At 53.0% G+C, this 21,139-nt stretch overlaps 2 protein-coding genes across 7 annotated transcripts; one reads left to right on the forward strand and one right to left on the reverse strand.

The window, feature by feature from the left end:
- Positions 1-1,556: 1,556 nt before the first annotated feature.
- On the reverse strand, positions 1,557-13,369 carry SNRPA (small nuclear ribonucleoprotein polypeptide A). Of its 2 annotated transcripts, none has more exons than XM_045442286.1 (7): positions 13,241-13,369; positions 12,698-12,792; positions 9,100-9,272; positions 6,222-6,401; positions 3,620-3,793; positions 3,083-3,171; positions 1,557-1,938 (listed from the first exon to the last, which is right to left on the reverse strand). In XM_045442286.1, the coding sequence occupies exons 2-7, from the start codon at positions 12,768-12,770 to the stop codon at positions 1,779-1,781; spliced, it is 849 nt and encodes a 282-aa protein (XP_045298242.1). In that variant the 5' UTR covers positions 12,771-12,792; positions 13,241-13,369; the 3' UTR covers positions 1,557-1,778. The 2 variants fall into 2 exon arrangements, with proteins under 2 accessions (XP_045298242.1, XP_045298243.1); XM_045442287.1 differs by lacking the exon at positions 13,241-13,369 and adding an exon at positions 13,134-13,217.
- A 249-nt stretch (positions 13,370-13,618) lies between these two features.
- On the forward strand, positions 13,619-20,208 carry CE2H19orf54 (chromosome E2 C19orf54 homolog). Of its 5 annotated transcripts, XM_045442281.1 has the most exons (7): positions 14,579-14,689; positions 15,465-16,409; positions 17,164-17,232; positions 17,719-17,843; positions 18,154-18,283; positions 18,375-18,445; positions 19,479-20,208. In XM_045442281.1, exons 2-7 carry the CDS (start codon positions 16,402-16,404, stop codon positions 19,814-19,816), a joined length of 741 nt encoding a protein of 246 aa, XP_045298237.1. In that variant the 5' UTR covers positions 14,579-14,689; positions 15,465-16,401; the 3' UTR covers positions 19,817-20,208. The 5 variants fall into 5 exon arrangements, with proteins under 5 accessions (XP_045298238.1, XP_045298241.1, XP_045298236.1 ...); XM_045442282.1 differs by lacking the exons at positions 14,579-14,689; positions 15,465-16,409 and adding an exon at positions 13,619-13,886 and having other exon boundaries at positions 17,101-17,232; XM_045442285.1 differs by lacking the exons at positions 14,579-14,689; positions 15,465-16,409 and adding an exon at positions 13,619-13,886.
- Positions 20,209-21,139: the final 931 nt, after the last annotated feature.

The raw sequence follows: 21,139 nt of genomic DNA on the forward strand, positions 1-21,139 counted from the left end.
TTCCCGTACTCACACACGTTTTGTATGTATGTATGTATGTATGTATGTATGTGTGTGTATGTATTTATACATGCACACATACATACATACATACTTTTAAAAATTTTCCAGAGTCCATTATGTGTCCAAGTCTTGATTTTGGTTCAGGTCACGATCTCATGGTTGTGAGATTGAGCCCTGCATCAGGCTCGATGCTGGGTGTGGAGACTGCTTGAGATTCTCTCTCTCCCTTGGGGCACCTGGGTGGCTCAGTCAGTTAAGCGTCCGACTTCAGCTCAGGTGACAGTCTCATGGTTCGTGACTTCAAGCCCCGCATTGGGCTCTCTGTTGTCAGCACGGAGCCAGTTTCGGATCCTCTGTCCCCCTCTCTGTCTGCCCCTCCCCACCATGCTCTCTCAAAAGTAAACAAACATTTAAAAAAAAAAAAAAAAAAGATTCTCTCTTCCTCTCCCTCTGCCCCTCTGCCCTTCCCGTGCTCGCTCTCTCTCAAAAGTAAAACAAAATTCCAGATCAAGGGTGTGATGGACTACTAAGGAAGGTCCCCATTCGATCTCCCTTCCATTCATAGTTTCAGTTAGATTACACGACTGTCCAACCGGTAACTACATTTCCTAGACCTTCCCCTGCCGCCAGGGCACTGGAGCCAGAGCTGGTTTAGTCACCTGCCCCAGGCTCCTGGCTGGAGGGTAGCCGGCAGGGAAGATCAGCAGTGTTTGATGGGGCCACACCCTTTGTGCCTGGTTAGTAGCTCCCCATGTGGGATGGGGCAGTTCCATCAGCTGCAGTGGCACCTTCCTGGATTCCAGACTGCAGCTCAGTCACAGGTTGCAAACCTGAACTCAAGTGTCCCCAACCCAGGCTGCCACTCCTACTATTCTTCCAATGAGTTCCTGAGTACCCTGTTCCCATCCTTTTCTTCCTGAAGTATCTAGCATGGTTTTTGGGGGACTGCTGCTATGACAGAAAGCATTTTTGTGAAGATTTGAAAAAGGTGAAGAAAAACCTCTTTCTTGGGGCACCTGGGTGGCTCAGTCGGTTAAGCGACCAACTTCAGCTGAGGTTATGATCTCGTGGTTCGTGAGTTCGAGCTCTCCATCAGGCTCTGTGCTGACAGCTTGGAGCCTGGAGCCTGCTTTAGATTCTGTGTCGTCTTCTCTCTCTGCCTCCCCTGTTTGCACTCTGTCTCTCTCTCTCTCAAAAATAAACATTAAAAAACAAGAAAGAAAAACCTCTTAACACTCTATCATGTTAGAAAAAACATATAAATCTATAAAATGAATAGTGTACCCTTAAAGGTAGCATCCTTGTGCAGTACACAACCTGCCCAACTGTACATGGCAGCCTAGGTTTCAATTTCCTGCTCTGAATGCTGATGGAGACAAAACAGAAATTTTCCCAAAGTAGTAAAGGTAACTGAAACTTAGACAAAGTTATACCCTATTCTGTGTTTTCCCAAGGTTGCAAACCCCAATACCCTGAGAGGTCCAAACACCCAGAATATTCTGATGTGTGAGAAAGGGAGGCACAGAGAACAAGAAAATAAAAACGACAAATGGTTGTGAAAAACCAAACCTCAAAAAAACCACTTTAATTCCGACCTAACAGCACCAGGTGCAATGTCTGGGGACAGACTCTGGGTACAATGCTGTGTGGCGACCACTCACTCACACACGGCTCTGAGAAAGCCCCCGAGGGGGGACTTACCTTCAGGGGGCTGAGCCAAGGGGGGAAGGGGTGGCCCCAGAACAGGGGGCAGGGGCAGGCAGGGGAAAAAGGTGCTACTTCTTGGCAAAGGAGATCTTCATGGCATTGTTCTGGGTGATCTTGAAGCCCTGCAGGGCATCGCGAGCAGCCCCTGCCTGTACCTCATTGTCAAACTCCACGAATGCAATATCATGCCGCCCGGGGACCAGTCGGACCTCCTTGAAGCCAGGGAACCTGAAAGAAGGGAACAGACCTCAGGCATCCAGACTTGGCATCTCCTTCTAACGTTTTGGTATCTGGAGCGTAGAGGCCAGGGATGTTGCTAAGCATCCTACAAAGCACAGGATGCTCCCAGTAACAAAGGACTATCCAGCCCCAAATATGCAAAACGCTACATTGAGGAACCCTAACACAAACAGGTACACACAACACAAGCGTATCATTTAAGGAAATACTTTAACATGAACACCTATGCAACCATAAATAACCTAAACCAAGAAACAGGACACTGCCGCCATGTCCTTCGTCAATCATAACCCACCCACCCCATTCCAGAAACAAACACCACCCTTTTTATGATCGGCTGTTTTTCTCCATTCCCTCTTCTCTGCCCTACCTTCCTTCCCCATTAGGCAACCATCTTCAAGTTTACTAGGTATTCTTTCTTCTGCCGCTATTCTTACAAAATACCTATCGCTTGGGGCGCCTGGGTGGCTCAGTTGGTTAAGCGCCCAACTCTTGATTGCGACTCAGGTCATGATCTCACGATTTGTGAGTTTGGGCCCCGCCTGGGGCTCTGTGCTGACAGCTCGGATCCTGAAGCCTGCTTCAGATTCTGTGCCCCACCCCCCCCACCTTCCCCGCTTGTGCACGCGCTCTCTCAAAATAAACTTAAAAAAAAAAAAAGAAGTTCTTTAGAATGTAAGATCATAAGCAGGGCCACCAGGTGAGCACACACTCCCCTTCCTTCACTAACTAGTGAACAGTTACCCTGCGTGACAGCCACAGTGGCCTACACCCCGGCACGCAAGATTTTAAATATCCCCATCCCTGGCAAATGCAGTTCGAGTTGCCAATTATGGCCAATCCAGCCAGTGCGCCATGCCACCTCATGGCTGTCTTTTGTGCGCCTTGCATTTCTGACTCAGAGGCTGGAAAGACGAAGCCCAGAACCTTGACTCCCCCACCCCTCACAAAAGTGGAGGAAGGTCCAGCATGCTCAGCTACTGCTTCCTCCGTTTTTGCCTCCAGTCACTGTCCTGCCTGCAAATCCCAAGCGGGCTCAGGGCTCCACCTGCACAACCCCGAGACTGGTCCCCATGGCGCCATCTCCTGGCCATCGCCATGGGGCCCCTGCCCAGCTACTGGCCCCACTTACTGGTTGAAAAGCATGGACAGCATGAGCTCGTTGGTCTCCTCGGGCAGGTTGGTGAGGAACAAGATGTGATTTGGTGGATTTTCAGAAAGCTGCAAGGAAGTCAACAGACCCCGTGAGTCTAGTGGGGACTTACCGCCTTCCCATTTCCCACCCCCTGCCCCACTGGACTTCCTTCCGGTCCTTCGCCTGACACACCTGATGTTGCCTGTCGACACTGCCTTGCCCCCATGGGACGATAAGCCACAAAGAGCACTGCTGTATCCATTAGCAGGTGCTGAGCAGAAGTTCACCAAATCAATCTAGGCTCTGGCCACCGCTCTAGCCTCACCCTGCCTTTCCGAAGCTCTTCCAATAAACATACCGATCCCTCTCTACCCCAGGGCCTGGCCCCACTGCCATATCCTTATTCTTATCATCTAACGGCACCTCCTCCGGGGGGCCTGCCCGGATCACCCACCCTAAAACAGCACCCCCACCCATCCCTTTCTAGTCCCGTGTTCTGACTGTTTGTATGAGACCCCAGAAGTAGACACTTACAGGCTGGGCAGGTGGCATCTGCCCCGGCATAAGTTGCTGGGGGGGCATGGCCCCTGGTGGGATCTGGCCGGGCGCCAGGCCTGGAGGCGGGATCATGCCAGGCGGTGGCATGTACGGAGGCTGGCCCGGCATGTGGTGCATGATGCGGGGTGCCTGAGTCATCGGGGGCATGCCCTGCAGAGAGAGGGAGGCAGGACTGAGGGGGGCAGCTGACGGGCAGGAGGCAGGTTTGGGGTCAGCAGGAGGCAGAGAGAAGAGGTCATCAGAAGAAACCCTGGGTGTGAAAGACAACAGGGAGAAAGACCCAGATTTGGAAAGAGGTGAAAAAGGGACCTATAGAGACAAAGGTCACCCAAAGGGAAATGGATGGAGCAAACCAGACCCAAGCTTCAAGGGCAAACTCAAGCCAGAAAGTTAAAAAAAATTTTTTTTCTAACATAAAAAGAACCAGTCAACGTGACCTAACTTTGTTTATCAATATAGGAGCAGGAAAAAAAAAAAATACTGGAAAAAATCAAATGCTGACAATTGTTAACAAAAGGAGTGAAAAGAAAAGCTATAATGAGCAAGCTATACTTTTCCTTCCAAAAATAAACTTCAAGGCATAAAAAAGGGACCTGCAGAAAAAAGAACACAGTGCAAGGCAGAGGTGGACAGGGACAGTCGGGGCAGATGCAGAAAGAGACGGGAGAGGTGGTGGCAAAGGGCGAGAAGGGAGCCAGTCTGAGGGCACACAACTCATGCACCCAGAGGAGATACCCAGGAAGGCACCCCGGGGAGGTGGGGCTGCTAGAGTTGAAATCACAGCTGCAGACAAAAAAGGTGGACAAAAAGCTGGGTGCTGAAGAGGAGAGTGAGTAAGAACAGGGAAGCTGGGCAGTGACTCCAACACCGTTACCGATGCCAGACAAAAGGGGAGCTGGCGTGGGTAAAAGTAGGACAAATACAGGGTGATCCGGTCAGAAAAGCCAACGTGGAGACTCAAAAATAAGGAGTAGATGCAATTCATCTATCCTACTAGGGGCTTTTTCGATTCTGTTTAGAAAACAGACGGCTCGGGGCGCCTGGGTGGCGCAGTCGGTTAAGCGTCCGACTTCAGCCAGGTCACGATCTCGCGGTCCGTGAGTTCGAGCCTCGCATCAGGCTCTGGGCTGATGGCTCAGAGCCTGGAGCCTGTTTCCGATTCTGTGTCTCCCTCTCTCTCTGCCCCTCCCCCGTTCATGCTCTGTCTCTCCCTGTCCCAAAAATAAATAAACGTTGAAAAAAAAAAATTAAAAAAAAAAAAAAAAAAAAAGAAAACAGACGGCTCTACTTTTTGTGGCCTCACAAAGGTCCCAAAGAGATTTTCCTGTTTCCTTCTAGAATCTTTTTTGTTCTAAGCTGTCACACTGAGGTCTACGATTCATCTCAAGTTAACTGATACAGTTGAGGGGCGCCTGGGTGGCGCAGTCGGTTAAGCGTCCGACTTCAGCCAGGTCACGATCTCGCGGTCCGTGGGTTCGAGCCCCGCGTCGGGCTCTGGGCTGATGGCTCGGAGCCTGGAGCCTGTTTCCGATTCTGTGTCTCCCTCTCTCTCTGCCCCTCCCCCGTTCATGCTCTGTCTCTCTCTGTCCCAAAAATGAATAAACGTTGAAAAAAAAATGCTTTTAAAAAACTGATACAGTTGAGGTAGAACTAATTCTTTGCCTTACAGATACCCAGTTGGCCCAGCACCATTTACCAGCAAAAAAAAAAAAAAAAAAAAAAAAGGCCTTTCACTACTGGACCCCAGTGGTAACTTCATAGGCTGAGTAACCACACCTGTGCAGATCTATTTCTGGACTGTGTTCTGTCTGCTTCCTCGTCCATCTTCCTCCCCTTAGGCCAACATCAGATCATCTTGATGACTACAGCAGGCCCGCCAGCTTTATTCTCACCTGCCTCGCTCTGCCTTTCCACAGACACTTGGAAACAGACTGCCAGCGCCTTCCCAAAATTCCTGTTAGCATTCTGATTGCAACTGTGTTGAGTTTTAGACCAATGGGGAGAACTGACACCTCAACAAGTCTTGAGTCTCGCATCCATTTGTTGAATTCATCTCCCACTTCTCTCAGCGAGATTCTGTTGTTTTGGTGGGGGGTTCTACACACCTTCCGTTGGATTTACTCCTGAGCTCTTTTTCAGTTTGGAGTCTACTTCTTTGGTGCTAGCACACGGGAATAAAACTTCTTCCGTACCGACCTTATGTCTGGTGGCCCTGCTAAATTCGCTAATCCATAAAAAGTTGATGCGTGGCTTCCTCTGGATTTTCTGCACAGGCATTAACTTAAAAGACACAGGCAGCAGGATCAAGGTCAAGGGGAGGAAAAAAAAAAAAAAACAAAGGACTGAGACACACAGAGAGATCCTGAGAAAGCTGGGCAAGCAAGGAGGCATTTCTAAGTGCAGACACCATTACACAGGTGTTTAATCCCTGAGACAGGCGCACAATCTCTAGAAGGAAATGAAGGAGAGGGGGTGTGAATGCCCAAGGGGAGACCCCCACACATACACTGTGCCCATAAGCCAGGCCATGAGGAAGGCCTGACGGGGGAAAGAGCAGTATCCCTGGGCTCTGGCTTACCGGGACAGGCCCCTGGACAGCCCCCACCACGGGGGCGGCTGCCCCACCCTGCACGGCCTTCTTAGCAGCTGGGGTCTCCTGGCTCTTGGGCTTCCTCTTCTCCCGCTTGCGGTCCCGCTCCACGAAGGTGCCCTTCATCTTGGCAATGATATCCGAGTCAGTCTTGGCATACTGAATGCGCTGCCAAATAGAGAGCAGAAGGGTGAAGAATGTAGGTTTATTTCAAGGCCAAACGGCCCGGGTACAAGAGCAGACCTTCCCAGTCGCTCTGAGAGCCATGTTACAGAAATCACCAGCCTCAACATTCTCATCTGTAAAATGGGGACTGTGGTATTTCCCATTCGAAAGGATGAGTCTAAGGACCAAATGAGTTGAAGTGCTTTGAAGAGTAGCTGGCACGTAGTTCGGTCACTGGGTGTTGAAGGGAAAATGGGACAGTCCTGGGCATCGGGCCAAAGGCAGAAAGCCTGAGGAAAAAAAGGGCAACACAGGAACACTGTGCAAGGGGGTTCCGGTCACACCAAAGTTTAGACTCCCAGGCTAATACATCTCAACCTCAGTAGTCTATGGAGAACCTAGACTCTGTGGGGTACAGCAATGAGCCTATCAAAAGGCCCCTGCCCTCATGCTGTAATTCACTGAGGAAGACACAATGAAAAAAGATTAAAAAGTGAGTTGAAGGGGCGCCTGGGTGGCTTAGTCGGTTAAGCATCTGACTTCGGCTCAGGTCATGATCTCACGGTTTGTGGGTTCGAGCCCCGTGTAGGGCTCTGTGCTGACAGCTCAGAGCCAGGAGCCTGCTTCTGATTCTGTATCCCACCACCCCCGCACCTCTCCCGCTCATGCGGTCTCTCTCTCAAAAATAAACATTAAAAGAAAAAAGGGAACTGGAGAAGTGAATGGGAAGTGTTGAAAAAAACTGAAAATTTCAGGGGCGCCTGGTGGGCTTAGTCTGTAGAGCATGGGACTCTCAATCTCAGGGTCAGGAGTTCAAGTCCCACATAGGGTGTGAAACCTACTTTAAAAAAAAAAAAAAAAAGATTAAGAATTGAAAATTTCATAGGGCGCCTGAGTGGCTCAGTTGGTTGAATGTCCAACTCTGGATTTCAACTCAGGTCATGACGCAGTTCGTGAGATCGAGCCTGGTGTTGGGCTCTGGAGACTGCGGAACTTGCTTGGGATTCTCACTCCCTTTCTGCTTCTCCCAGGCTTGTAGGTACACATGTGCTTATTTATGCTCCCTCACTCAAAATAAATAAATGTTAAAAAAAAAAAAAAAATTTTTAGATGTGGCCAGGAAAGGCCTCAATGATGTGACCCTGGTGTAGAGACAGAGGAATGGAGGGAGATCTAGGGAAAGAGCCTTCTAGCAAAGGACCAGCAGAGTGAAGGTGTGCAGTGTGTTCAAGGAAAGGCAAGATCAATGCAGACTAGGAGGAAGGAGATAAGATCACAGAGGCAACGGAGGAACTCTGGAGACCTTGGTGAAACTTGGCTTTTTTTTTCCTGAGAAAGCTGGGAGCCATGGAGTGTCATAAGCAGGGAGTGATGAGACTTCACTGGTGTGCTGGAAGAAACGCTGTGGCTGAGGCACAGAGAACAGCCTGTGGGGAGCAGGGGTCAGAGCAGAGACCAGGTCAGCAGCAGGGGAGGGGTGAGGAGTAGGCAGCGGTGGATATTTTGAAGGTAGGGTTGACAGGCTCCCCGACAGAGCTCACTGGTGCCTGAGTGTTTGATATGGTCCCAGGGGTGATTTGGGAAGCAGAGCAGGGAGGAGGATCAAGGAAGATCGTGGTCTTTACACTTCAAAAACTAATTTCTAGCTGCTCCAAAAAAACATCAGAAGATGTGGCCAAGTCTGGGCTCCCACGCCCAGAGAAAACAGCAGGCAAATCAGTGCCCCCTCCCAACATGGAGGGGAGGGTTCCAGGCTACCCCACGGCCCCCAGGGCCCACTGTCTTCCACAGGAGGCGACCTGCCTGGGACCTGGACACCTGAGCATTGCTTTCCCTACCCAAGGGAGTAGGTTCAGGGAGGCATATTCCAATCAGATGTAACTCAAACACTGGTTAAGAGGGACAAGGGGAAAGGCCCCAGGAACCAAAGATGTCTGCCAGTGATGTGGCAGGAATTCTAGTTCAGGACGGGCACTTTAAGCCATTCTTCACCTCCCAGAAGGCAGCCCCCCCCCCCCCCCCCCCGGCCGGCCACTTAGTCTCCTGAACACCTGCAACCCACCCGATTCTCCCCATTCACGACCCCCCGCCCTGGTCCTGGCCCAAACCCTCACACCTGGGAAGCTGACCTAGCCTCCCCTAACCTCCCCCCTCAAATCCATTCTCCCAACGGCCAGAGGCAACTCCCTAAACCCTTCCATGGCTCCCCACCACCCGCAGAGTCAAGTCCACTTGCAAGACAAACTCTGGCCCCTGGGCCTGACTTCTGACTTGCTCTCCAGGCCATACTCTGCCCCCACTCCCACCCTTTCGCTCCAGCCAAACAGACTTGACCCACTTTCCTAATGTTCTCGGTTATCTAACGCTTTCTCCCCTGCTTCCCCCAGCTAGTCTTTCTCCTTGGAGCCTCAAATCCAGAAAGCCCTCCCTGAACCCCTGGACTGGGTAAGGTGCCTCCTCTAAGCTCTCCAAGCTCTGGGCACCTCCCCCATCCCAGCCCTGACACTTCTAAGAGGTCACCATCTGGGGGCACTGTGTGTCCTCCACCCCCACCCCAGTACAAAGAACAGTGAATGCTGACAAACAGCAAGAGGGACTGCCGACTTTAGGAGACTGGACGGCGGGAGACGGGAGGCCCAGACCCATCCAGTCTGCCGCAGCACCGCGGTGCGCGCACACCCTCCACACCCACAGTGCTCACCATGGGCTTGTCGTAGAAGGGGAAGCCCTGCATGGAGCGCAGGGCGTTGGTGGCGCTGCTGACCTCCTTGAAGATGACAAAGGCCTGGCCCCTCATCTTCAGGCTTCGGGAAACCAGGATATCCAGGATCTGGCCAAACTGGGAGAAGATGGCGTACAGGGACTTCTTCAGCTCTGCAGGGGGAGGAAGGAAAGCACCCGTGGGTGACTGGAGGTCTTGGTACCTTGTCCTGGGGGTTGAAATCCTTTTTCAGAGCCAGGCATGGCCCAGAATGGACACCATCAGCCAAAGGCCACGGTGCCACAGGCTTGGAACCCCCAAGAGGCAGCAACACCAGCAGCGGCCAAGAATCACTGGGATGGGTCGTGTGCGCTCCCCTGTGTGCACGGACAGTACTGGTACCTGCCTCCTGGGGCTGTCGCATAAAGTACAGGAGCCACACGTAACAAAGGGCACACGGTAAATGCTCGATACACGGGAGCATTCTTTTCTTTGTCACCGGCACCTTGACCCAGGCCTGTGTGACGTGGCCCTGGCCAACATCTCCAATATCATCCCCCCACACTCCACCCCTCTCCCGTTATCTCTAGCCGCACTGGCCTCACAGCCCTTTCTCAGGCCGGTACACACGTGTGGCCTCAGGACCTTTGCGCCGGCTGCTGCCTCCACGGCAAAGACCTTTCTCCTTCTGGTCACCCAGGTCTCAGTAAAAGTGTTCCCACCACAGAGACCTTCCCCGACCACCCTGTCTAAATAAATGCCACCTACCGTCGCTCTCTCCACTCCTTGTACCTAACTGCTTTTCCCTCACGGCATTTCCCACCTCCTGACATCACGCTGGCTAACCTGCCGTTTAGCTATCCTGAAGAGCCACAAGCCTCTCCACTGTTTACTGCAGTATCCCCATGCTCAGAGCAGGCTGTAGCACCCACGCTTCTCCAAAAACAGTTGCATGAATAACAACACCACTAAACGTCTTTTTACGGAAAGAACTTCACTAAATTCTTACAACCGCTTCCTGAGGCAGCAACTGTAATGGTCTCACTTTTTTAATAACGTGGAAGTAGGCTCTCAGAGGATTTGTCACTAGCTCAACGGGAGTGTCCCGAAGGTACCGGGAAGAGCCTTAGAGAGCTGGGATGGGGGCCAGGACCCAAGTCCATCTGAACCCATAGCTCACTAACAAACTGCCATACCTAACAGAATAGAATACCGGGGCCCCTGGGTGGCTCAGTCGGTTGAGCATCTGACTTCAGCTCAGGTCATGATCCCACAGTTTGTGAGTTCGTGAGTTTGAGCCCCGCTTCAGGCTCTGTGTTGACAGCTCGGCACCTGGAGCCCGCTTTGAATTCTGTCTCCCTCTCTCTCTGCTCCTCCCCTGCTCACGCTCGGTCTCTCTCTCAAAAATAAAATGTTAAGGGGCGCCTGGGTGGCGCAGTCGGTTAAGCGTCCGACTTCAGCCAGGTCACGATCTCGCGGTCCGTGAGTTCGAGCCCCGCGTCAGGCTCTGGGCTGATGGCTCAGAGCCTGGAGCCTGCTTCTGATTCTGTGTCTCCCTCTCTCTCTGCCCCTCCCCCGTTCATGCTCTGTCTCTCTCTGTCCCCAAAAAAATAAACGTTGAAAAAAAAAAAAAATAAAATAAAATAAAATGTTAAAAGAAAAAAAAATCTCATATGGAAAAGGCACCCGAGCTGAAGATACTTGCTGAAAGACTAGGTGAGGAAAGAAAAGAAAATTCAGGAGAGGGTGGGGTCAAGAGGGAAGTAAAAGGTGTTCTGGCGCAGTTAGCCAAAAATTCTGCTGACACCATTTCTGGTGTTGGTCTCCATCCGCCACACCCGTGAACCCAGTTTGGGGCTCAGCCATTCCCCCGGACTCTGGGCCTCTCTCTTTCCCTTCTCTCCTGCCCACTCAAGTTCACCCTCCACACATCGTGTCCCTCGCCTGGCTCCCAGATGCCCTCAGGACAAAGTCTATGGGCCTATCCTCCCACAAGATCCCATGAGCTATCAGTGCACTGCTCACTGGAAGGTTCTGAGTCCCAAGCCTCAGTCACACACAACTACTTGGTAGTTTCCAGAATAGCCTGGGCTCTCTTTTGCCCCTAGACACCATCATATGTTGGTCCAGGTTCAGAACGCTCTTCTCCCTCACATCACATATACTGTTTCTTCTACCTGGAAGGCTTTTCCAAGACATCTCCTCTTCTACGAAAGGGAACAAATCCCTCTATCTAGGTGCTCAAACCCAGTCCTGATCACTCTGGTTGTGCTTCCCAATCATGGCCCTGGCGACTCTGGGCTATCGCTGTCTGGAAGCAGGTCTGTCTTTCCCAATGGAATATGGCTCCATGAAGGCAAAACGGGGAGTGTCTGTCACCGGGTGTTTTCCCAGCATCGTAGAGAACTGGCTGAGCATGATACTCTAGGAGCATATAAGGGATTTACGTGGCTTGTTTTTCTTTCTTCAACAGTAACTTTATTGGTAACCTCAAAACTTAATCCCAGCAAGCTCCATTGGTTCTCCCAACAATTTTCTTCAGGTGATAATAAGAGCTAAGTTCCATCCAGCCCATACTAACTGCCAGGTACCATAAAAGTCAACACTGTTTGGATGTTTAGCTAATTTAATCCACGTAACACCCACGCAAAGAAAATATTAGGACTTTGCTCAATTTTCAAATACAGAAAATAAGGTTCAATCAAGGTGATAATGTCAAAAATCGAGTTTTTTTTTTAATTTTTTTTTTTAACGTTTATTTATTTTTGAGACAGAGAGAGACAGAGCATGAACGGGGAGGGGCAGAGAGAGAGGGAGACACAGAATCTGAAACAGGCTCCAGGCTCGAGCTGTCAGCACAGAGCCTGACGCGGGGCTCGAACTCACAGATTGTGAGATCATGACTTGAGCCGAAGTCGGACGCTTCACCGACTGAGCCACCCAGGCGCCCCAAAAATCGAGTTCTTAAGCAGAATTCCGTAGTGGTGGCCTCAACCACTTTACCTTGCTGCATGACCCTGGGCAAATCACATCATGCCTGAGCCTGTCTCCTCATCTGAGAAACAGGAGTAATAGCTCCTTCCTGAAGGTTTGTTGTTGAAAATTTACTGTAACAGAGATTTACATACCAGTACCTGGTAACAGTGTTAGCCATCGTTACTACGACCTCATTTTCTTTTTGAAATTAAAACCTATCCATTATGGGCTGATCGGGGAGAACAAACACCACAGTGACCAAGACAATCCCAGAGCTTACCCTCGTGCTCACATAACAGCCCAGAGCAATCAGGGCTTGAGCGGGAGATGTCCAGGGCCTATGGGAAGTCAGAGGCAGGCACCCGAGGGGAAAGAGGATGGGGAAAGCTTCTTGAAGGAGCCCTGTGAGCTGAAGCCTTGAAAGATGGACAGTGACCAAGCTGATGGCCAAGCTGATAAGATGAACTGAAGGAGTGTTAGAGACACAGAATGCAGCGTGGGCAAAGGCTCAAGGATTAACCCTAACAGTTTGGCTGGCTAGAGAAAGGGAAGGAAGAGAAGTGAATGCTGGAGACGGAAGAGTGGGAGGTAACCTGGAATCTGGACTATCCTGAGAACTCACCATCCTTCTTGATCTTCTCGTTGAGGTTGTTGATATAAATAGTGTGGTTGGGGCGGGTCTCGGGAACTGCCATGGAGAGAGGTGCCGAGGTAGAGCTGAAAGAAGGAAAAAGGTTAACTTCAGCCCTGGGTTTCTCCGAATCCTTTGCCCCAAAGCGGGCTTAACGGGCTGCTCAGGGATCTTCCTTTCACGAGGAAGCCAGGAGAGGCGGGAAGGAGGTAGAGATTGGAAAACAAAGCGAAAGCAAGACACGGCTCCGCCTCCCCGCGTGGGCAATCTCGAGAGGTTTACTACGAGTCCCAGGATGCTCTACGCGAACCAGTAGGCGGAGCGTGCTAAGTGGCAACTCCCATAGGCCCACGAGCTCAAAGGGCGGCCCAGGAGAAAAAGTGCGAATGTAAGAGCCAGTTGAGAGACAACTCCGCGGCGCCCTAACCTCGCGCAGCGGGAAAATAGTTTCTCCACAGGAGGCACGGGAAAGTCCAGGCGCCAAGCGCTCCGCCCGCCCGGCGTAGATGGCCGCCTGCACCCCAGAATACTCACCAACAGAGGCGCAGCTCACGCAAGCGTCGCCTCCTACGTTTCTGAGCCGACTGTAAAAGCTTCCTCTCCTGGCCCCGCCCTTGTCTTTCTGCAAGCCAATCCCGTGCCGAAACTCAGCAGCTTAACCAATCAGAGTAATCCTCGCCCCTTTGCCCCAAACTTGCCAATCAAAACGACATTTGGGTTCCCGCCTCGGCCGAAACCCCCCCACCGGACCCTCCCCTGGGGGTCCACGGACCAATCAGTGAAGGCCGAGCCCCCTCACGCGCTTCTTGCCAATGGAGAAGCAGCTCGCGCTTCAGTCTCTTCCGGGGGCAGTCCTTTGATAGCTTCTCCTCTCCCCCACCGCGCTGCCTTTTCTCGTCACGTGATGCCACTGGGCCGGACACGGGTCGCGAATACTACCACGTGACATGGGAAAAAAATGTGTGCTGCGGCCACCATTTTGCTGGAAGAGGAGGAGCGTTTTATTTTCAGGCTCCACTACCTATCCCGGCGGTGTTGCGGCTCACAACGTCCTCCGATCCCTGAACCTTCCCCAGCCCGCGGGACTTTTTCTTTTGCGCTCTGATTCCAGGACCTTCTCTACGACTAAGCCATTCTCCCTGCCGGGTGTCCTTTTGATCTCTTGACCTCTGATTCAAAGGTCAGCTTGAAGGTTCCGAACTCGGGCCTGGAATGTGAGGGGTTACAGAGCCCAAATTACCTAGTCTCTAGCCCTGGGCCCCGAAGTCCCACCCCGTAGGGCCTCGCCCCAGGTCCTATCCTTCGTTTTCCCAAAACTGACTCCCGAGTTTCCAGACCTGGCCCGGGATGATACCGTAACTTTTACTAAATTACCCTCCTTGAGCCTGGCAAAGCAACCCCAAACCACAAATCTATTCCCGGGTAAAAGACCACTCCCTGTTAACTGTTAGATCTCTTGATGATACGAGTCAGCTTAACCCCTGCTCCCCTAGTTCCACATGTCAGTCCTGATCCTTTTAATCCCACTGCTCGGCACCCAAGTTCTGGAACTCCGCTGTAAAACCTTCAGAACTTCCATCCCTGCGATTAACTCCTTTTAGAGGATCCATCCCTCTCCCATCGTCAAATCTTCCAGGCTATGCATGCCGTGGGAGACCCAAAAATGAGTTCTCCATGCTCTCCTCCCCTAGAGCCCCCAGCCCCTTCTCCAGGAATCCCTGTTCCCCAAGGACCCGTCTCTCCACTTCTTTCTCTACCCCCAAACCTGCCCAATTTAGCTTTGCTGCCCCCTGCCTGGAGTCTCCAGGCCCCTATTCCGCCACCACCCCCATTGCCGCCTCCACCCGCCGTTGGGGGGCCAGCTCCCCCTCATGTCTTCGGTCTAGAGAAGAGCCAGCTCCTGAAGGAGGCTTTAGAGAAGGCCGGCCCAGTCCCCAGGAGCAGAGATGACGTGAAGAGGCTCCTGAAGCTGCAGAAGGACCGGTAGGGTCTCACCGAACCACCTGTCCGCAGATCACTTCTGCCATCTCCTCTTGGGGTTTCCCATTTCCTCAAGGTCAAACAGCCTGAGTGCTTCAGCCCCCTACTTAGACCTGTTCGGTGGTGTGCCTTCACCAAAGAAGAGAGATCCTGCCCTCACAGGCACCTAGTCCAGCAGCAGAGACAGATCCCTCCCTCACCAGTGACAGAGCTGTAATGAGGGAGTCCTGAGGGATCACAAGGCCAAGGCTGGCGGGGGAGGTGTTAGTGGGGCCTGCCTGGAGAAGGGGACCCCTGAGAGCTATCCTGTAGGTGCAGGGGTATGCGATGAGGGGAGTAAACAAACTGTTCAGAGGTGCGGGCTGAAATGGAAAGGTGTTCTTTTCAGGCATCTGCAAATATTTCTTTAACAGGATGATGGGGGGCAGGTAAGCATGGGGTTCCACAGGTGGACTGGAGCCAGATCACACAGAGCACGGGCGCCACGTGGAGGAAGGTGGACTGTCCTGAGGGCACCGGGGAGCCATTGAGGGGCTTTGCACAGAAAGGGAGGCTACCTGAGGGGAGTAGGGGTGGTAAGACAGTCAGGGGGCCCCAGAGACCCAGGCAGGAGGGGGCTAGACCTGGCCTTGAGGCTGTGGTGGCTGAGCCGATACAATGAGTTACTCAGACCCGTGGAAGAAACCCCCAGCTCTCTAGATAAGTTTATAATCTGTTCTAAATGCCCTAACCAAAGGGAGGCAAATGTAATGCAAGTAACAATCACCCATTATTCCAGGTCTGCTGTTTATCAGGCCCTGTGCTAAGTGTTTTTAAGGTATGTACTTTATCCTCTCAGTGATTCTATGAGATAGGAACTATGATGTCATTTTCCAGATAAAGAAACGGAGGCTCAAGAAGGTGAAGTCACTTAGCCAAAGAGCTTAGAAGAGGGAGAGCCCAATTTGCATTCAGGCGGCTTTTAACCACTGTGCTGTGATAACACCTTTCATCCGGAGGGTGCCCCAAACTGGGAACCAGGAGCTTTAGGCCCCCCACCCCCCCAGTCTTGCTCTTGGAACAGAAATACTGTCTAAGCAAGTTGCCCTTCCCCTCCTGAGCCCTGGGGCAGGATCGGGATCAAAATTTTCGGAGTGGCCCCCCCCAAGGGTGGGGCTGGGCAGGCCTGCGAGGGCTCATTAGCTGGGTGATCTCTTAGGCCTTGAGCATGTTGTTACCTGTTTCTACTCTAGGCTGAGTTAAGGAATCTTCATCCCTATTTGACAGGCACGGGAAGGGGGAAAAAAAAAAAATCACAGGAAGCGTTTAGGTATAGAGACACCTCTTGGAGAAATGTTCTCTAATTAGTCCATTTTTCTGGCTCCTAGTTGCAAAGCTTTTACACGTCTGTCCTTTGCTCCTTCAATAACTGAGAGAAGGAGCAGGGAGGGAGCAGAAGGTGGAAGAAGGGTTCCCACTGAGCAGATGAGGAACACTGAGGCCCTGGAAGGGAGAGGTGTCTCCTCAGGGGAGAAGGAAGTCTTCCTCAGAGCCTGGAACTGCCCTCAGGCTTTAGGACAGCCAGGCCGGGCGCCTTTCACCGCCTTTCACCACCCCTCAACGCCACTGTTGCAGGATTTTTTGCCACAATACCCGGGGTTTATTGTCTCGCAGCTTCGAAGAGTGAAGAGGTGGACACATAATGAGCAGCAGGCAAAAGTTTACTGGAGTATAAGATGAGAAAGTAAGAGGGGCGCCTGGGTGGTGCAGTCGGTTAAGCGTCCGACTTCAGCCAGGTCACGATCTCGCGGTCCGTGAGTTCGAGCCCCGCATCAGGCTCGGGGCTGATGGCTCGGAGCCTGGAACCTGTTTCCGATTCTGTGTCTCCCTCTCTCTCTGCCCCTCCCCCGTTCATGCTCTGTCTCTCTCTGTCCCAAAAATAAATAAACGTTGAAAAAAAAATTAAAAAAAAAAAAAGATGAGAAAGTAAGAATAGTACGAAAGTGCTCTTTGCAGAGGGGACCTTTGAAAGTGAACGCCCAAGGACTATAGGCAAGGGTCCTTGTTTTCTAAGGTTCTGGTCGCCCTCCCCCGCCCTTCCGCCTTGTTCCTTCTCAGGTTATTGGCTGGACAACTCCTGATTGGCTCGTTTCCATTGTAAGAAGGGTGGTCTATGGCCCCACCGTTCCTTGTGGGTTGTAAGATTTTAAGGTCCGATATTTAGTCGGGTCTTTTGTCAAATTCCTGAGGGAGTAGGTAGTGTCTGTTAACATTCTTAAGAGGAGCCTTACCCCTGGGGGGTGGGGGGGTTGCTGTGGTCAGACACTCCCAGCATTGTGCCAAAATATGTCTCTCCCCACCCAGGGACCTCAGGTCCTAATCCTTTGCCTCTCTGCCTGTTTTATCCTATTTTTTTCCAGTCATACTGTTGACAGGCAGACCTCAAGGGGGGACCGAGGAGCTGGTTCCCCCGTGACCTGAGCACGGCTCTTATTCAGTTTCAGAAGTGACTTGCAGTGGATCCTCTTCTGTGCCGACCTGCCCTCCCTCATCCAGGAAGGCCCTCAGTACGTGCCCTGATCTGGGACCCCAACCCCTGTCTGCCTTTGCTGTGCTTCCAGAGAACCTGTCTGTAGGGTGGGGGGCGTGGGTTCATCCCAGCCCGCATGAGGCAAGGAGGAGGGGTGGGAAAGGGGGAACTTGAGGGGGCGGGGGTCCAGGGCGCATGCGGAGTAAACTGCTGGAATGGACGAGCAAGTAAGCAAGCGAACGGTCTTCATCTCTGACTCCGCTTCTGCCGCACCTCCTCCTCCTGAAAACCCAGGTGACTTTCCCCACCCTCCCATTGTCCCTGCAGCCCTACAGCCCTGGCCACAGGCCATGGTCTCCCTCTCCCCCAGGAAGAGGGAAGTGAGGTCTCCCCACCGGGCCTGGGAGAAGGAGGGAAACCCCCAGTGCAGTAGACCTGTTCCCCACACTCCAGCTTCCGGGACAGAGAGGGCCCAGTAGAGACCCGACTTAGGGGTTCAGGGACTGGGCTTGTCTCTCTCCAGGTGCGGGCTGGTGGCCTTGTGGATGGCAGGCACGCTCCTGGCACCGCCCAGCGGCATCCCCCTGGAGAGACTTGTGCAGATGGCCGTGGACAGAGGCTACACGGCCCAGGGAGAGATGTTCTCCGGTGAGTTGGGTGCAGAAGGGTCGCAAGCCAGGCGTGTAAGGAGACCCCGTTCCGTTCTTCAGGCCCTTCTCCCCACCCAGTAGAGTGTTATGAGTTGGACTCTGGAGACAGGATGTCTTCATTCCCCCGCCCAGCTCTGCCACCTCCTGCCAAGTGGCTGCGGACACGCAGCTTGCCGTCTCTGTGCCTCATTTTCTGCATTTGTACAAAGAGGTGGCGGTTGTGGTGACGATTAAAGGCGCCGATCCTCAGTTAGCCCGTGGCTTGGAGCCAGGCACATGGTGATCCTTCTGTCTGTGTCATCCTGCAGTGGCCAACATGGGCAAGCTGGCCCAGGAGGCACTGGGCTGCCAGGCTGAGCTGCTCTGCGGTGGCCTGGGTGGTCCCAACAGAGACCGTGTCCTGCGGCACCTCGTCTCCGGACATCCCTTGCTCATCCCGTATCCCAGGGCCTAGAAGGGAGCTGGGTGGGGATGGGGAAAGGTCGTTCCCAGGACCACACCGCAGCTTTGGCCTTAACCCCAGTGGCAGCTACGACGAGGACTTCAACCACGAGCCGTGTCAGAGGAAGGGCTACAAGGCCCACTGGGCAGTGAGCACAGGTGGGTCTTCCCTCCCGCATCCCTGGATGTCCCTAGTCCCTGTCACCCCTACATTCTCACCCTTATGCTGGCATTTCACTCATACTTGAGGCAGGGACTGGGGCTGGGCTGTCCCTGTCCCAGCAGGGTACTCAGCAGGGACCTGGCAGGGAGCAGGTGACTCAGTATCTGCCAGTCACCGTTTCTGTAAACAGAAGCTCAGAGCATTGACTTCAGAATCAAACAGGACTGCAGGTCTGGTCCAGCCGCGTCCAGGCTCTGTGACTCTGGGCTTCCATTTCTCCGTCTGGAAATCAGGATGACAGTGGGCAAAGTACATAAAATCTGAACGACACAGGCACATTGCTCGTGTCAGTAAACAGCGATCGGCCTGGTCATTCCCAGCTGCCTACAAGAAGGCTGATTCCCACGTTAGGTGGCCTGGATTGAGGCTCCCCCCATGCCGGGGTCTGTGGCCTCGAGGGCTCCACTGAGCATTGTTTTTGTTTTTTGTTTTTTTCACTAGACAGCAGGAGGGGATCGGGTGATGATGCTTGCTCTGTTTTTTTTGTTTGTTTGTTTGTTTGTTTTGTTTTTGTTTTTGTTTTAATTTTTTTTTTCAACGTTTATTTATTTTTGGGACAGAGAGAGACAGAGCATGAACGGGGGAGGGGCAGAGAGAGAGGGAGACACAGAATCGGAAACAGGCTCCAGGCTCTGAGCCATCAGCCCAGAGCCTGACGCGGGGCTCGAACTCACGGACCGCGAGATCGTGACCTGGCTGAAGTTGGACGCTTAACTGACTGCGCCACCCAGGCGCCCCGTGCTTGCTCTGTTTAATGCCACCTCCCCTCCCTGTGCTACCAGGCTGGAGGGGGCGGGACTTAAAAAAGCCTGGAGCCTGGAGCCAGATACCCTGGGTCAGTCCCAGCCCAGCTGTGTGCCCATGGCCCACTGACTTCTCTGTAATGTGGTGTGAGGGTGGTACCACACCTACCCTGAAGGGCTACGGCGGGGAGCTCACTCCAGCTCACAGCCTCTGCTCTCCTCCCAGGGGTCCTGCTGGGGACGCAGGCTGTGCCAGGCCTCGGCTATTCTGAGGACCCCGAGCTGCCAGGTCTGTTCCACCCGGTGCCCAGCACAGCCTGCCAGCCGCCATCCCTGCCAGAGGAAGGTTCCCCAGGAGCCGTCTACCTTCTCTCCAAGCAGGGCAAGAGTTGGCATTACCAGCTGTGGGACTACGACCGGGTCCGGGATAGCAACCTGCAGCTGACAGACTTCTCGCCCTCGCGGGCTGCTGACGGCCGGGCATACGTGGTGCCCGCTGGAGGGGTGCGGGCCGGCCTCTGTGGCCAGGCCCTGCTCCTCAGCCCGAAGGACTCCAGCTGCTAGCCTGCTGCATCCCTGAGCCAGGTGACAGGGCCCCCGGCCACAGCGCGGCTCTGTCACCATTTGAAGAGTGCCCCAGTGTCCTTTTTCCAACAGCCGTGGGAGTGGGCTCTGTTCCTGAGGACCTCCAGCCAGAGATCCTCCATGCAGAGGCCCCCTCCCGCTCCCCGTATGTCTCCTTCTCCCACACTCACCCCCGGTAGTAAGCTCCTACTGTGTGGCTGGGGGCAAAGCCAGGAGCAGCTAGACAAGCTCCCTGTCCAGGAAAGACACTGACCACAGGTCAACCCGCAGGTCCCGTCTGTCCCACCTGAATGTTGCATCCAGCCATTTCTCACTGGTGACCATCCTCCTCTCTCTGGACTGGAGCCTCCTCACTAGACCCTTTGCTGCCCCCCAGTCTGTTCCCATGGAGCCTAGGAAGCTTTGCTTTTTAAAATGCAAACCAGGGGCGCCTGGGTGGCTCAGTCTCGGTTGAGCGTCCAACTTTAGCTCAGGTCATGATCTCACAGTTTGCAAGTTCAAGCCCTGCATCAGGCTCTGACCCTGCTTGGGATTCTGTGTCTCCCTCTCTGCCCCTCCCCTGCTCATGCCCTGTCTCTGTCTCAAAAAGTAAATAAAAACATTAAAAAAAATTTTTAAATGCAAACCAGGCGGGGCGCCTGGGTGGCTCAGTCCATTGAATATTCCACTTCAGCTCAGGTCATGATCTCACGGTTCATGGGTTCAAGCCCCACATCGGGCTCTGTGCTGACAGCTCAGAGCCTGGAGCCTGCTTGGGATTCTGTGTGTGTGTCTCTCTCTGCTCCCTCCCTCTCTCAAAAATAAGTAAGCATTAAAATGCAGACCAGGTCTCAACACTTGCCTCCAGAGAAGCTTTCCAGCAGCAACTTGTTGCTCGTGGGAGGGAGTCTCCCAGCCCCAGCTCAACTCTCCTGATCTCTGGCTGTTCTTCCTCACACTTCAGGCCACTAGCCTTACTGGCCTTTCAGGTCCCTCGAGTGTCACTCGCCTGCCCCTGCCCCTCTGCTGAGGAGAACTCCATTCTCTATTTTGGCCTCTCTTTCTCAGGGAAGACTCCCTAGCCCCAGGCTAGGCCCCTCCCTGACCTTGGTGTTCTGATTGAGAAACCGGACAGTAAGTGCTAACTTCCAAGTTCTTCAAGTTAGGAAGGTAGTAGATCCTCCCCCATTTTACAGATGAAGCGACAGGGACCTGGAGAGGAGCAGCCACTGGCCTAAGGTCACATCCTGGCTCCCAAGTGGCAGCACCAAGATTCCAACCCGGCAGTTAGTGCCTAGAAGACGTGGAGAAAGGTTATTCACT

Source organism: Leopardus geoffroyi, chromosome E2 (genome assembly GCF_018350155.1).
Source record: "Leopardus geoffroyi isolate Oge1 chromosome E2, O.geoffroyi_Oge1_pat1.0, whole genome shotgun sequence".
Lineage (NCBI taxonomy): Eukaryota > Metazoa > Chordata > Mammalia > Carnivora > Felidae > Leopardus > Leopardus geoffroyi.

Bases quoted from the DNA above. Each gene is read 5' to 3' on its own strand.
- SNRPA (XM_045442286.1), bottom strand. From the start codon at position 12,770: ATGGCAGTTCCCGAGACCCGCCCCAACCACACTATTTATATCAACAAC. The intron at 3,794-6,221 runs GTAAGCCAGAGC...CTCTCTCTGCAG, and splicing joins CTGTCCAGGGGCCTGTCCCG to GGCATGCCCCCGATGACTCA. The intron at 3,172-3,619 runs GTAAGTGTCTAC...ACTTCCTTGCAG, and splicing joins AGATGCCACCTGCCCAGCCT to CTTTCTGAAAATCCACCAAA.
- CE2H19orf54 (XM_045442280.1), top strand. From the start codon at position 14,346: ATGCATGCCGTGGGAGACCCAAAAATGAGTTCTCCATGCTCTCCTCCC. The intron at 17,844-18,153 runs GTGAGTTGGGTG...GTCATCCTGCAG, and splicing joins CCAGGGAGAGATGTTCTCCG to TGGCCAACATGGGCAAGCTG. The intron at 18,284-18,374 runs GTATCCCAGGGC...CCCCAGTGGCAG, and splicing joins GGACATCCCTTGCTCATCCC to CTACGACGAGGACTTCAACC.